This window comes from Panthera leo, chromosome C1 (assembly GCF_018350215.1).
Source record: "Panthera leo isolate Ple1 chromosome C1, P.leo_Ple1_pat1.1, whole genome shotgun sequence".
Classification (NCBI taxonomy): domain Eukaryota; kingdom Metazoa; phylum Chordata; class Mammalia; order Carnivora; family Felidae; genus Panthera; species Panthera leo.
This window is the reverse complement of record NC_056686.1, coordinates 160551546-160566323: the sequence shown is the minus strand read 5'-3', so window position 1 is coordinate 160566323 and position 14778 is coordinate 160551546. Positions and strand designations below refer to the sequence as shown.

General features: G+C 43.8%; 1 protein-coding gene across 5 annotated transcripts in view; it reads right to left on the bottom strand.

Annotated features, from left to right (window-relative positions):
* Positions 1–14778, bottom strand: part of RAPGEF4 (Rap guanine nucleotide exchange factor 4) — a 291851-nt gene that overhangs the window by 23953 nt on the left and 253120 nt on the right. For 4 of the 5 annotated variants that reach the window (XM_042949147.1, XM_042949149.1, XM_042949150.1 and 1 more), the window contains 7 exons: positions 12526–12676; positions 10720–10808; positions 9717–9747; positions 9433–9511; positions 7878–8024; positions 6035–6132; positions 320–445 (listed from right to left, as the gene is read on the bottom strand). In XM_042949147.1, coding sequence (XP_042805081.1) covers positions 320–445; positions 6035–6132; positions 7878–8024; positions 9433–9511; positions 9717–9747; positions 10720–10808; positions 12526–12676 — 721 coding nt within the window. Of the gene's footprint in view, positions 1–319; positions 446–6034; positions 6133–7877; positions 8025–9432; positions 9512–9716; positions 9748–10719; positions 10809–12525; positions 12677–14778 lie in introns of those variants that run through there. The other variant, XM_042949152.1, reaches the window with a different exon arrangement.

The following is a 14778-nucleotide window of genomic DNA, read 5'->3' as shown; positions in this document are numbered from 1 at the left end:
GAATACAATCACTGGCCAGGATTCAACTCGTACTACAGAGCTAGAGGGCTTCAGGGAGGCTTGTTAAATATATAACTATACACCAGGTGCCGTTGGCTTAATATACTCAGGAAGACATAGCTTGCTGTAAACCATTAAGATTTTTCTTTAATACTCAAAGACTTTACAATAGGCTTTATTAATCAACTCAATATTTACAAAAAGGATCATGTGGTTTCCACATTGCAGCACATAACCGACATTGGCATTGGAGTAATGCCAGTAGACTTCATCCAGGATTGCAATGGTGCCTACTAATGCTCTCAATCGAGCACCTTACCTCATGCACACAGTTGAAGAGTTCCCAATCATAAATTGTCATCTGGTATGCTAAATCTTTGGAGCTCATCAGTTCAAAAGTTCCCATTGTTCCAACAGTTGGGCCTTCCTGCTCTGGCAAGGGAGTCTATGAATAATAATGCAAAAATACATCAGAATCTCAGAGCAGAGAAGTACTTTAAACATTTTTTAAATTGGATTTATTTATTTTTGAGAGAGAGAGAGAGTGACAGAGCGAGTGAGGGGCAGAGAGAGGGGAGAGAAAGAGTGCAGAGCCCGGAAGGGGCTTGACCTCACCGGATGAGGGGCTCAAACTCATGAATCGTATGATCATGACCTGAGCCAAAGTGAGACGCTTAACAGACTGAGCCACCCGGGGGCCCCAGATAAATACTTTTAATGCTGAATGCTTTATGGAGGTCCCGAGGGGAAAGGATTCTGGAGATGTTTTCAGGAGGGTCTTGAAACTTTGATTTTGCACAGAGGAGAAAGATGCCTCTGCTCTTAATGCCCACTAGCTTCAGTGCCATCTCACTGTCATCAATTCCAGGGACTGAAAAACGTGGACCATGGTAATTAAGATTTGGGAAGGAGTGACCTGTGCTGGGGCCTGGGAGATCCCTGGAAACAACGCCTCTTGTCTGGTGAAGATATAAGAATTTCTTGGGGAGGTTTTCCTTCTGTGTTCCACTGAAGCTGTTCTGGAGCAGGTGCTGGCATGGCAGTTGTGGACATTTAGCCACAGCACTCCCTACTGCGGCAGGAGCCAGAGACTGTGGTGCTGTCCATCCAGCTCTTACAACACACTGCCTGGGCTTACTAGGTGACAGAGGGCTCTGTGCACTGAGATTACATCTCCACTGTCTGAGACATGCTGAGCCAGAAACGATATCCACATGGTCATGGTGTTTTGGGCTAGGGCATCAGAAAACCAAACGCTGCTACTTTCTGGAATGCCCTCATTCAAAACTTTCAATCCCACTGACTCATCTCACTTGTATTTTTTGATAAATGACCTAGAGTGTTTCTCCTCAGTAAAACGAATGATTTGCATACATTGGAAACTTATGTATAATATGTGAATATTTATGGCTCTGTAATATATGTCCAAAGTTACAAAGGCACATGAATGGAAGGGGAATTTTCCATAAACCACAAGAGACTCAATAATAGAGAACAAATGAGAGCTGAGGGAGGGAGGTGGGTGGGGGAAGGGCTAGATGGGTGATGGGTATTAAGGAGGGCACTTGTGATGAGCACTGGGTGTTGTATGTAAGTGATGAATCGCTGGGTTTTCCTGAAACCAATACTGCACTGTATGTTAACTAAAATTTAAATTAAAAAAAAAAGAGAATTTCCCTAATATCACGCTAGCCATACTGGGATATTCAATACTTAGGTTGGAAACCCGAATATTGTGCAAATTCTATCATTCTCGTTATCATCATCATCATGCATAACCACTATATTCCTCAAGTGCTCACTGCATTCTGGACACTGAAGAAATGACACATTCAGGATGTAAGTGGTCCCTGCAATATTAGTCTAAGGGAGGAGTGAGCCCTGACCAGAGAGTACCGCTCTGCACTCAATAAACAGCTGCTGCCATTCATTTGTGGGTATAAAGGACAGACAGAATCAACACACACCTGACACCCAGATACAGACAGACACGTGGGAGAACATGAATGGGCTTTTTGAGAGTTAGTGGGCATTTCGAATGAATTTTGCGGCTGAAGAGGTTCTTGGAGACCAAGAAGCCGGGCTGTAAAAGATTAAACAGGCAAACCTGGGTGGGTTAGAACAGCAAGGTTTCCCCAGAGCACTCAAGTTGGTCTGTTGAAGGATAGCAAGGGAGGCAGGAAGGTTGGGAAGCTGTCATGAGACGTGTTTATCAGAAATAAAGAGCCTAGGGGAACCGCACAGCTTTACAAAGTCTGTGAGTACCAGACAAGGGGCTGGGGTTTTGCATAGACTGGCTTCAGAGAGCAACAGACTCTAAATGCAAACCTCACTCTAACTCCACAAATTCCCTTATCTCCTGAATGTCTGTTTCTGGCACTGGGAACTCAGTGTCACAGTACCGGGTACACAGGCTTTTTAAGAGGATTGAACGGGAATAATTTGAGTGTATCCCGTAAGCACAGCGCCTGGCACAGAGGAGGTCCCCATTCGCAGCCCCTTCCAAATTATTGTCTCCCCGCACGTACTGCAGCAATACAAATGTCCGGGGAAGCAGGATCTGTACAATGCTTGGATGTAAGAGCTAAGCACTGTTGTTCCGGATTCACGCTATGCAGGGCATGGACGGCAAGGAAGAAAAACATTTATTCCAAAGTTTTGAAACTTAGGGAACTGACCTGAATCTATGGGTAAGTAGCTTATGGAAGCAAGTAAGGAGAACGGTTTTAAGCAGGCCAGGTCTCAGGTAGAAAGTTGGGGACACTTTTAAATACTGGGTCTGAGGACTCCTTGTCAGGCTCAGACAGGCTCTCCACGTTTTCCCTTTCCTCTTGAAGCTGCTGCTGTGAACAGCAGTTCTGTGGAACTGCCCTCCTGCTCTCTCCCTCTGCAGCCTGCCCAGCTCTCTGACTCTTTTCCCTGGGGCCTCATGCTTCTCATAGAGGGGAGAAACCAACCCAACAACTGTAGGGACGATGCCAATATTAAAAAAATAGATCAGGGGCGCCTGGGTGGCTCAGTCGGTTAAGAGGCCGACTTCGGCTCAGGTCATGATCTCGCGGTCCGTGAGTTCGAGCCCCGCGTCGGGCTCTGTGCTGACAGCTCAGAGCCTGGAGCCTGTTTCGGATTCTGTGTCTCCCTCTCTCTGACCCTCCCCTGTTCATGCTCTGTCTCTCCCTGTCTCAAAAATAAATAAAATGTTAAAAAAAAAATTAAAAAAAAAAAAAGATCAAATTCTTTAAGTCATGGATGCTGGTCTATCACTGCTGCATCCCCTTTGAGAGAGTAACAGAATTTCTTTTTTTCGAGTGGGCAGGGCTTACCAAGCCTTCTCCCTCCTTGACAAAGGGCAGGCTGATTCCTTCCCTCCATGAAACACAGAAGAGGCAGTCTAAGCGGCCAAAGTGGCTCTTCTAAGTGAAGTGGGGAATTTACATGCTGATCCTGGGGGCCCAACAGATCACTTCCTTGCTCCACTTCCTCATAGATGGTCCTGTGGAAGTATCCTACCAGATGAAGCACAGCAGAGATTCTGTGGGGTCTACACTGCACAGGCAGGTCTGAATACTGCCTATCCTGAGGTACAGAACTCCCCTATACTCTCCCCCTGGCAGAACAGCATTGTTACCCGTCCCCCCTGCCCCCCACTCCCCAATATCCAGTTGAAGAACCTAAGATATAAAAAGGATATGCTGATTGTCAGTGACAAAGAGATGGCTAAAGTAAGCTGCCAACCCAGCATCCCTCTTTCTCCCTCTGTGCCTGGCTCTGCAATGGCATTTGTCACATTGGATTCTCCTTACACTCTGGAGTCCCTCACTACACTCTGAGCTCCTTGAGGCACAAAAACCATGAAGGATTCGTCTTCAAGACCATCCCAGAGGCAGAACCATCCATGATGCCTGGAATGATATAATAGGCCCTAAATAGAAGTCTAAGGAACTAGTGAATTGGTAAGAGTAGAACCAGATTACAGTATAATGGGATTTTATTATAATTTGTCTGTACTCACATTTATGCTCAAATAAAGTGTCAAGAGAGTAAAGCTGTAGGTTCCAAGCCTTTAACCAACTAGGATATATTGCTGGCAATCTGCTATTTCTAGACAACACAATTTAGCCCTACGATTTGTTCTGCTCCAGGCTGTTTGTGTTAGTCTCATCTCCCTAACATGACCATAATTGTCATAAGAATGGAGTCTCTGGGCTGACTGGTCTAGTTCTAGTGTCACACAGAAGCCAGTGTAGCACCAAGTACAAAGCAGACACTTCCTAAGTATGTGTTGATAGATCAAAGAGTTTGGCCAACATTCTGTACTGCAGAGTCATCTTGCATACGTTCTTCCTAGAAAGACTGTCCTCAGAGAAATCTTTAGAAACCTGGACAAGGCCCCATGTCTCTGGTGTTGTGAGGCAGGTAAGGTTCAACCATTTCTTAGTATGATGACATAAAACTGTGCCCCAGTGGATGGCAGAGCACAGACATGGAGGAAGCTAACAAGTTCATTTCCCCAGTACTTGTTGCCAAGTAAATGCCTTTCAATTACTCAGGCCTTAGAATGGAAGACTAGCAAGGACCAAGAATTCATAAGGTTGCAGGATGATGTGCAGATAAACAGAGGCTTAAAAAGTCAGTATCTTGCCCTACAGGGAGCTGGAAAAAGTCCATACTGTCCATCCAGACACCATGTCTTTGGATAGTATGGCCAAGAACCAGTTGGCAAGACAGGCTGAACGCTGTGTGGCCAACACATCACGCAGCACCTGTAAATAGGGCTACAGCCGACCTGGCTTATGATGGTGTTCATTTCCAGGAGAAGGCAGCACGACTCATTTATGACAGTCTTCCCCCCCCCCCCCGCCCCCCAATCTCTCAGTGTTGGGAAATATCTTTTAGAAAGCAATGAATGTAGATGACTAAAATTCTAAATGAAGAGGGCTGTGTGTAGACAGATCTTCCAGCACCAGTGGTTGAGGCAAGCAAGGATGCTCATGGGCAGTGATGGATGCGGGACAGTCAGAGAACGAATGCCATGTCTGCTAAGTTCCCCTCCAGGTGGATTTAAGATACAACAGTTGCATTGCAGTGCACAAAATGGCTCCCCCCAGACTAGAACACAGAATTACCATGAGGCCAAAGCAAGCTCTAAAATGTTCCTGAGAGGAGAGGAATCTTGATTTCCTTCTAATGTCTGTTTTGATGACATTTGAATGTATTTATGCAACACTCATGTGGTTAAATTCTCTGAAATGTGAGGCTGGTTACCTCTCGCTCCTGTGTTGCACTTTTCTTAGTAAAAGCAGCCCTGTGTGTCCAAAGATGGAAAAAACTAGTTCTCTATCCTCTGAACTGGCCCCATAGGTTTTCCAAGATACGTTGAGAGCTATGCACCAACATGTCTAATTTTTATAGGGTAAATAGAAATGAACCCTACCATAAACCCTACCTGCATAAAAGAGAGTAGGTTACTCCGCTGCTAACATGAGCCCATTAATCCTTTTAATTTGCAGACAGCTCTGTGTGGGCTTGGAACAAATGTTTTAGAAACTTAGGGAAGAAAGGGCTGGCCTCTGGTATTTCCTACACAAGTTAGACCACTTCCAGGAAACAGAATTTTTCTTAGACCGGAGAGTGGCTTTACCATAATACCTTTTCTACAACTCCCTAAGGAGTATGATACATTGCAATATCTGGTCTTAAAAATTTTTTTTTCTATCCTGGTCTAAGTATTCAGATTTTTAACATTAATATTTAAATTGGAGGGATTTCAAGGAGGTGATTTACTACAAACAGTTCTAAAAGCTGAATTAGGCCCCAGTCATGGTGCTACTTGGCTAATTTTCACGAAAGAAAATCTAAAGCTCAGAGTGTATCAAATGAACACCTGAGGCTTACCTAATAGAGCACAGAAAAAGAAAAAGCCAAGTAACATTCAAGAGTTTTTGGCAACTAGGTTCAACGTAACTGCAAAATTAAGCTCCAGACAAGTTTTTCTGATTGCAGACACTACTCTGAGGAGGCCATCCACACCTACCAGTGAATCGAATTGCTCTCGCGGGCAAGCAAATAGGCGTCCATTAATGGTGAGCGTCGTAAATACTGAAACATCATTAGGTTTGAGCACCACCTTTTCTGTGAACATAAAAAGCATGAGATTGCCTATTAAATGCATCTGAGATTTGCTGCACTGCCCTAATCACACCAACAAATTGCCGGCTCGGTGAATTACCGGAACACGCAGAGCGACTGCATAAAATACAGTCCTGAAGGGACCCACTGAATAAAAAAGACACAGCATTCATGCAGGCACATGACACTCAGAATGCCATCAGAAATGACCACAAAACAGGAATGGAAATACCCGAGGGTCAATTCCCCCAGTTCTGCGCTGCAACTGTAATTATATATAAAAACCACATTTGCTATTTATATAACAAATTATGTTTCCAGATGGTAATAATGCCCAGCACTTTGGAGATGGAAAGATCACTTGTAGAAAACTTAGGGGGTTTCTGAGATCTCAAATAGATTTTAGATGTAAAATTCACTATTATTTTTTCACTTAGTCCCTCATTTGGAGGGCAATTGCGTTACCTGGATTAAGCCTCCTATACTGTAAAAATTAATTCATTCAACAGATATTTATTTAGCATTTACTATTTGCTGGACACTGCTGCTGGTATTGAGGATACAGAAGGGAGCAAACAAACAAAAAAAAAATCCCAGTCCAAAAAGAGCCTGCACTGCAGTTAGGGATGCGCACAGTGAGAAAGACAAACTTATCAGAGAGCGAGCGGCCACGAGGAGAAAAAAACAATAGGGAAGGAAGCAAGGAAGTCCGTATAAGCAGGAGAGGATACAATTTTAGAAAGAGAACCAAAGAAAGTAAGGAGGGGGCCTCGGTTAGACACTGACATTTGGGTAAAAAACTGAAGGAAGGTGAGGAAGGACCCAGGATAGCTTGGGAAGTGTGCCAGCGGGATGGGCGAAAAGGGACATCCTGGGTCCCGTGTGACTGGGGCAGAAATGGAAGAGGATATCTAGGGAATCCATGATGCATCTAAAAATCCTGCAGCAGTAGAATCATTTGCCTTCAGACATGGCAAAAATGGCTTACCCGATCCTGGAGGGTCCCCAGTGGCTATGAAATCATTGACAGACCAGATGGACTTACTGCTCCTTCCTCTGGACTTACTGCAACGTGTGCTGACAGTTCCAAAACTCTTGCCAGTATGGATTGTAACTCGTTACTAGCTACCTCCCGCCCGCCACAGCACATCCCTCCGGTCCCAGTCATAGTCAGTGGCCAGTGGATATATATGGTGAATGAATATATGACATTTCAACAACGCATAAGGTAATCATGTAATCCCATGGGGAAAATATGCTTATTTTATCCGATGAGTTGAGCTCCGGCCCTCTCTAAGGGTAAGGAGGGGAACCATCAACAGATGGGAACAACTAGACCATGACCACCTCCAACTTCAGACTTCTGGAAACCTATGGCCTGTAGCTTCACGCCAGAGGCCCTCTTAGGGTCCACATTTCTCAGAGCTCGAAGGCCTTAAGCTTTTTTGTTTAGGGTTTACACAGAAGGAACTCCTGGCTGGCATCCACACCAGAGTCCTCAGCTCCAGCTGGCCTCAGATCACTTCTCCTTTTTCTGCTTTATAGTGGGTACCTACAAAATGGGGCATATTAGACACTTATCCAGCCCACTTCTAACCGTATTATTTTGTTATTTGTGGGAGCACACACAAGCACCAATTTGTCCCTCTGGATCCGCTTGGATGGGCCACGCTAACTCCTGGCAGGGTTTCTCATTGGACTGGATATTCCATTTTGCAGAAGCCCAAAGTGCTAATTAAGGCTGTTACCTCCTCCAGAGCTCATCTTGACGATGATCAGGCCTTCCCCAGAGCCTAGTTTGTCAGCAACTGCGCTGATGACTTCCTTCACCGAGGCGGCCACCGGCACCCGAATGGTTGTGTAGGTGTGGTCCATGCAATAGACTTTAAACAGAACTATTGGGAAGGCAGTAACAATATGGCAAATTGGTCTTGGGAATTCTTAAGAAAACCATCAGCAACGGGAAATGTTTAGATATCCTCCCAAATTGGCATCGTCTTGTCACTCTTACTATTGTATCTATTCGCAGTCACCTATGCCTATGCCTGCCCGCTTCCCAAACTCCTGACCTCAGCATTGGTCTGAGAATAGGTACACACGTGGCTTCCATCTCCAACTCAAAAAACGATAGCAGGGGTGCCTGGGCGGCTCAGTCGGTTAAGTGTCCGACTTCGGCTCAGGTCATGATCTCACAGTCTGTGAGTTCGAGCCCCACGTCGGGCTCTGTGCTGACAGCTCAGAGCCTGGAGCCTGCTTCAGATTCTGTGTCTCCATGTCTCTCTGCCCCTATCCCACGTGCACTCTGTCTCTCTCACAAAAATAAATAAACATTACAAAAAATTAAAAAAAAAAAACGATAGCAGATTTTTGTGAAAAATCCATATAGAAGTGATGGGAAAAAATGAAGTATGTGTAGGCCTGTTTTCTGGATGTGCCCTTGTCTGTGAGGGTTTCTTTTTCATAACACAGGAAGTGCTGTGCTGTAGGCGGGATCGCTGGGTCACTGCTGCCTGGTGTGGTGGTGCGGAGTCAACACGAACACCTCTGCAACAGGAGTGCTTCTGCCTACGACGTGAACACGCTGACATTCCTGCTCACTTGTTCACTGCTTTGTGTACTCTGGGGCTGGGCCACAGCACGTGGGGTACTGAGCTCAGCAAACCCATATATGACACCTACACGCTCACCTCTGAACACAAATCTTAGAAGCAATTGCAGCTACTGTAAGTCTTGGGTTTAGAGGCACTCCTAAATTACAAGACTCATTTGTGTCTTCAAATGAAAATGTTACCATTATTATTAATTTTATTTTGGTTGTGATTCTCTAGACAAATCTTTAAGTGACCAAACAGTAATCGTCAGCATCTGCACCTCCCTGATGGCTGCTAACAAGGCCGTGCTCAGGATCAGAGTGCTTCCCCCTGGGCAGGAGTCCTGTTCTGCAGATGACCCTGGCCCTTCTCCTCTGTGTGACATTGCAAAGTGCCAGCTGCCTTCCTGCCAGCTTTTCCCAGAGGGGCAACCTTGACAACTAGTTCCTGACATAATCTTTCCTTCCTTCAGGAAAAGGTGGTAGTGAGGGAGAGGCTGAATCAGGGAAGTGTGGACCAGCACTTCCACTCAAGGCCTAGAGTTCAAGAAGATAAATAATTGGAATGCAAAAGGGCACCTTCAAGCAAACTATTTGGAGTGCCAAGACATAGTCCAAGAAAAGCTATTCTGTGGGGCTGAGGGTTCCCGGGGGGAGATTTTATTCTGACTTTGAGTAATCTGTACAACCATGAGTTGGAAGACACGTCTCACCTTCATCAGAGCCGCGGACAGGCTGGCGCTTCTGGGCTCTCTCATCGCCTGTGTTGAACTGTTGCAAAAGAACTTTGTGCTGTAAGAGTAATAACAGCTTTTAATGACCAATGTATATTTGCAACACTGAGGAAACACACCTGAGAAACAGCCAGAGTCAAGAAGTGGGGAAAACATATTTTCTTTTTACATACACATCACTTTTCTATATTGCACTATAATATTACTGGAGAATTGTTATGCAACAGGGCACCATTAGAGGATCCTAATCCATTGTCACTTACCTTCTTTTGTGGAGCCTTTGCATCTTCTGAACTACGAGAAAGAGAGAAAGCACATTATTTAATAGCATTGGTACCATTATTTTGAATTACTTCATTTGTGTATAACTTTAATCTTACATCACAAAAATGAAATGACAGCAATCCTTCGGGAGCAATATGAGCCTCTTCATTTTTTTTTAATGTTTATTTTTGAGAGAGAGAGAGAGAGAGTGAGAGAGAGAGCAGGAGCAGGGGAAGGGCAGAGAGAGAGAGGGAGACACAGAATCCAAAGCAGACTCCAGGCTCTGAGCTGTCAGCACAGAGCCCGACATGGGCTCGAACCCACGAACCATGAGATCATGACCTGAGCTGAAGTCAGACGCTTAACTGACTGAGCCACCCAGCCACCCCAAACCTCTTTATTTTAATACCAGGAGACCAAGCACAGAGGAGACACAAAGAGATCAGCTCTCATCACAGGCAGATTCCTGGCAGAACTGACGTTGAAAACCATTTTCTAGCTTTCAGGTCTTTCTAGCAGCAGACGCTCTTTCCAGTATTTACTGTATGGCTCAAAGTACAGTGTGTGAAACCTTCCATGTTTTCACTAAGAGGACACAAACATTCACCAGCAACAGCTTTGGCAGCAGAAAGTGAATTTTCCATAAAGTAATTCCTCCTAAACTTTCTTTAAATGCCACTGACTATTACTGGATTCACTGCCTCGAACAAAAAGGACCCAAGTTTACTGAGTTAGATGCCCCATAGGAGGATCTTTGCCTTGTCCCAGGCTTTCTCTTGGCAGATGTCCAGCAACAGAAGACAGCTGAGCAGAACTTCCCCCCTCTTTATCTGGCCTCATCACACCTATGCCCGAGGCCCTGTCCACTCAAACCAGAACACTGTGTGCCTGCCGAAAACCGGCTTTCACCTTTTGGGGGCAAAGGGCTTTTTGTAAGATGTTTGGCCTGAGAGGCAGCCACTTACTTCATGAAAACACACCCAAAGCCAAGCCCTTCCTTACATTTGTTTGACAATCTTCTCTAACTCGGGCAGTTGCTCCTTGAGGGCAGCAATCATCCGGGCATCATCCGATACAGACACATAAAACTCCTGTAATTGGCAAAAGTCACAGGCTTTTAATAAGAATTGCAAAGGTGCACAATTCTGTAAAGATCAATAAAGATGTGTCCTTATGTTATCTGCTTTGCTAGCCATCTCCACACTATGGTTTCATAGACTGGAGACAAAAAAGAAAAAGAAAACATTACAATATGTCTAAATTCAAAATTGCAAGTGGGAAAAGGATTTAGAAATAGGTAGTGGTGACGGTTGCATAACATTGTGAATTAAATAATGCCACTGAACTGTGTCCTTGAGAATGGTTAAAATGACAAATTTTATGTTTGATATATTTTACCACAATAAAAGAACTCGAATTTTTTTTTAATTGCAAATGAATTGTTCATGTGATATTTATCGGAAAGGCAACGTAATGCAATGTTTCAGAATGGGTCACTTTATAACCTACGCTTTAAGAGCACTTTTTCACCTCTATTTCTTCAGGGAAATTTTAACATTTATTTTAAATAATATTATAGCATTTGTTGTTTATTTAATATTGCCCACTGATGGTGGTCGATTTTTGGTAGTAAAATGCCGGCATAGTCTTCAGTACCGTACTGAAGTTATGCTGAGTTTGTACCAACTCAGGACTCTTTATGGACGTCCTGGGAACTATCCTGATGGCCCGGCAGCAGCAGCTGGGCCCTGCTTTGTTGAGGAGCAAAAGATGACAACTGTGGCAATGCCTTCTTAACCACCACTGTGGTCCATCTGCAAAACAGTCCTTTGTTCAACCTGTAGAGGCCAGGAGTCAATGTATGAGCCAGGCTACTATTTTTCCTTTATATTTTCAAAATACTTCTTTCCACAGCTTTTGGGGACACTCATAGTTCCTCTTCCTCCCTTCCCCACCAATCTGCCTGCCAAATTACATGATTACACAGGAGAGAAGGGGTATATTCCTTTTGGATAATTCATTCTTGAACATACAGACTGATAAAGTTTGAAATAGAAGCCACATTGCCTTTTGCCTGCATAGAAGATCCTCATCTAAGTTTTGGAGGACAGAGTGAGTCATCAAGGACTCAGTGCCAGGGTCAATGTTGCAACGTGGGGCTGGGACCATGGGAAGGAAAAGGGAAGTTCAGCTCAAAGCAGTGCTTACAAAATAAATCGTGTCCCTTTGGAAACCACTTCATGATCCTAGAAAGTCCTCAATAAAATGATCTGTTTCACTCCACTCAAAAATAGGTACCATTTGATCTAGTAATCCTATTTCTAGGAATGTAACCAAGGACAGATCTACTTGCTGAAAAAGGTTCACTGTACTATTATTTGAGGAATGTGAAAACTGTAAATGATTTAAATATTCAACAATATGAGGAAAAGAAGTATATCTGTGGCAGAGCTACTCAAAGGTCATTTGAAATTTTTATTAGAAAGACTGTATTGACATAGAAAAATTCCTTATATAAAGTGGAAAAAGCAGCCTACAAAATGATGGGTACTATGTGATTATAACCATAGAAAATACACAAAGAAAAAGAGACCAAATGAAAATACATTAAAATGCTAGCTGTTATTGAATGAGTGGCCGGATAATGGCTGAAGTTGTTCTCTATTCCTCTCAGAGTACCCTTCTGATGAACATGTTAACAGAGAAGAGAATTTGCAATCACAGTCTCTCCAGGGAAGCTACCATGCTTATGGAGAGTCCTGGATCGTAAGACAAAGACGTACTCTGGGAAGGGATGACCCCACGTACCTCGAGGAAAGCCACGGCCACATCATCCTCTTGTAGCACGTCCCCGTGCACGGCGGCCCACTGCAGCACCAGGCGGATGACTCGCCTCTTATTGTTGAGGGTGTAGTCTGTTTTCTCCTGCTCCGTGCCTTGTGAAGGCTGTGCGTGGTAAGTGCCTCGGAGTCAAGGAAGACATCTAGCCATTTCACACTCATTTCACAAAGGTAGAGAGTGACAGGTCCCGGTTTCAGAAAGCCAGCCTTCTGGACTGATGGCATTCCTTCCTCAGGCCCACAAGAGAAGCCCCGCCCATGTAAAGATTCTGGAGCAAATGCATACAAACCTTTGCTAATGTCTGCGGACTTTGACATGACAGTTGTCCAAGGGATGAGACTTGCATGACTCCACCTGGACTTGTGTGTTGACAGGGGTTCTTTCTGTGCCCAGCTCTGGCCACCACCACATTCCCTGCCTGACCTTCACCTGGCCCTTCACCTCTAGGGTAGGGAATGCTTCCTACTTACTGTTGCTTGTCTCTCTAGCTTGTCCCTTGCCATCTCTTTTTGCTTTCCAGAATTCTGCATATATCTCTATTAAGCCACTTCATTGTATATATTTCAGCTAAACCCTTCTGAGTGAGCATCTAAGTTCTGCTGGAGCTGTAATTCATACCAGGAGTGCATGGGGGAAAGTGAGGCTGGAAGAAGACAGGCTCTCCCATTGTCAGGAAGAGGAAGGGTTCCTACCATATAGGTCTGGTAAGGGACTCAGACACACTCTTTACATCATAACTTCTCCTGTCTAGAACCACAACATAACTCATATTGGCTTTTTGTGCATTTATGGCTAGTCATCTTAACTAAACTAGAAGCTCCTGCAGGCCTAGGAAGATACATTAAATACCTTGTATTCTGTACCATGCTTAGCACAGTGACTTTCAGCTAGCAACTGTATTTATCCATCAATACAATAAATACATAATTGAGTGCCCACTATGTGTAAGGTAAGGGCTTCTGCTCTCAGTTTACATTCATGTGTGTATTACAGTAGAGAGAATATAGTATGTGATCAAGAAAGATTTTAGATTAGACATACCATTCCTTTTTCAGTGATTTATAGTAGTTCCTACCGCAATTAGACAATTAGTTCATGGAACAATTTCCTCTTTATAATTTACCCTGTATCTTGCACTAGAGTACTTCAGTTAAGCATGCTTCCCTTTCTACAAGTGAGCAAACTGACTGTAAAGGAGCAAAAATAGCCAGGATTACATGGTGAGAGTATAGAGTTGATTTTGACCAAGACTCTTAATTCCAACTACTTCTCTTCCCCATTACACAACACCGTTGTGCCTCATAGTTGGCTATAAGACTGGCTATGCCTTAGCTTACGACCATGACTTAAAAGGCTCAGTAGAAAACTGCCTTATGGCAGTGCTGTGCTTGAGACCTAAGCCAGTAAAGGGCCTTTTCTAAAGGGACTATAAATAATCATGATCAAGGTAAATGACAGAACCTTAAAGCAAAGTTTACTGCATGTAAATGGGTTGCAAAATGACTTTCATAAATTGAGCACAGGATTCATAAAAAAGAAAATTGCTCAACCTGTATTGCTACAATTCTTTCTGAGCTTACAATAAAAAAAAGGGAAGAAAGATCACTTTATGCAAAAATTATTTCTTTTCTGATTAACCCTTAGGTCTCTTGCTTGTATATACACACAACTCAGTTTTTCTTTCCCAAGAACTGCAGTGCTGGGCACTACATTTTATCACTATTTTTTTTATGGTATCTTAGCAACACAGTCTGGCACACAGTGGGCACCAAATGAGTTATTCTTGACTGATTGGAAAATACGCAGTGTTCCACCCAAGAGTCAGTAAGAGAGAGGGAGAGAGAAAGAGATTGTTCTTCTTACTTGCACAAGACTGCAATGATTTGGAGTATTAAGGTTGATATCAAGTGGATATAATGCTAACTTTCCAGATTATTTTGACTTGGGACTCAGGAAGTAATGCAAATGCTTGTGAGTTGGATACAGTGCTATCAGCAGCATACCTGTGGCTAATCTATAAGGCCTTAGGATAGGATACTAAATTTACATCATCTCTGTGGGTCAGGACAAAGATTTTTCGTGGCTTCTTTCCTATGGGGGAAATCTTTATTTTGTCTGCAATGAGACAGAACACAGGATTGGGAGAATTAACATGATAAACCTATAAATGTGTATGGAGCTTTATAGTTTGTAATAAATATGCCCAATGCGCTCACATGA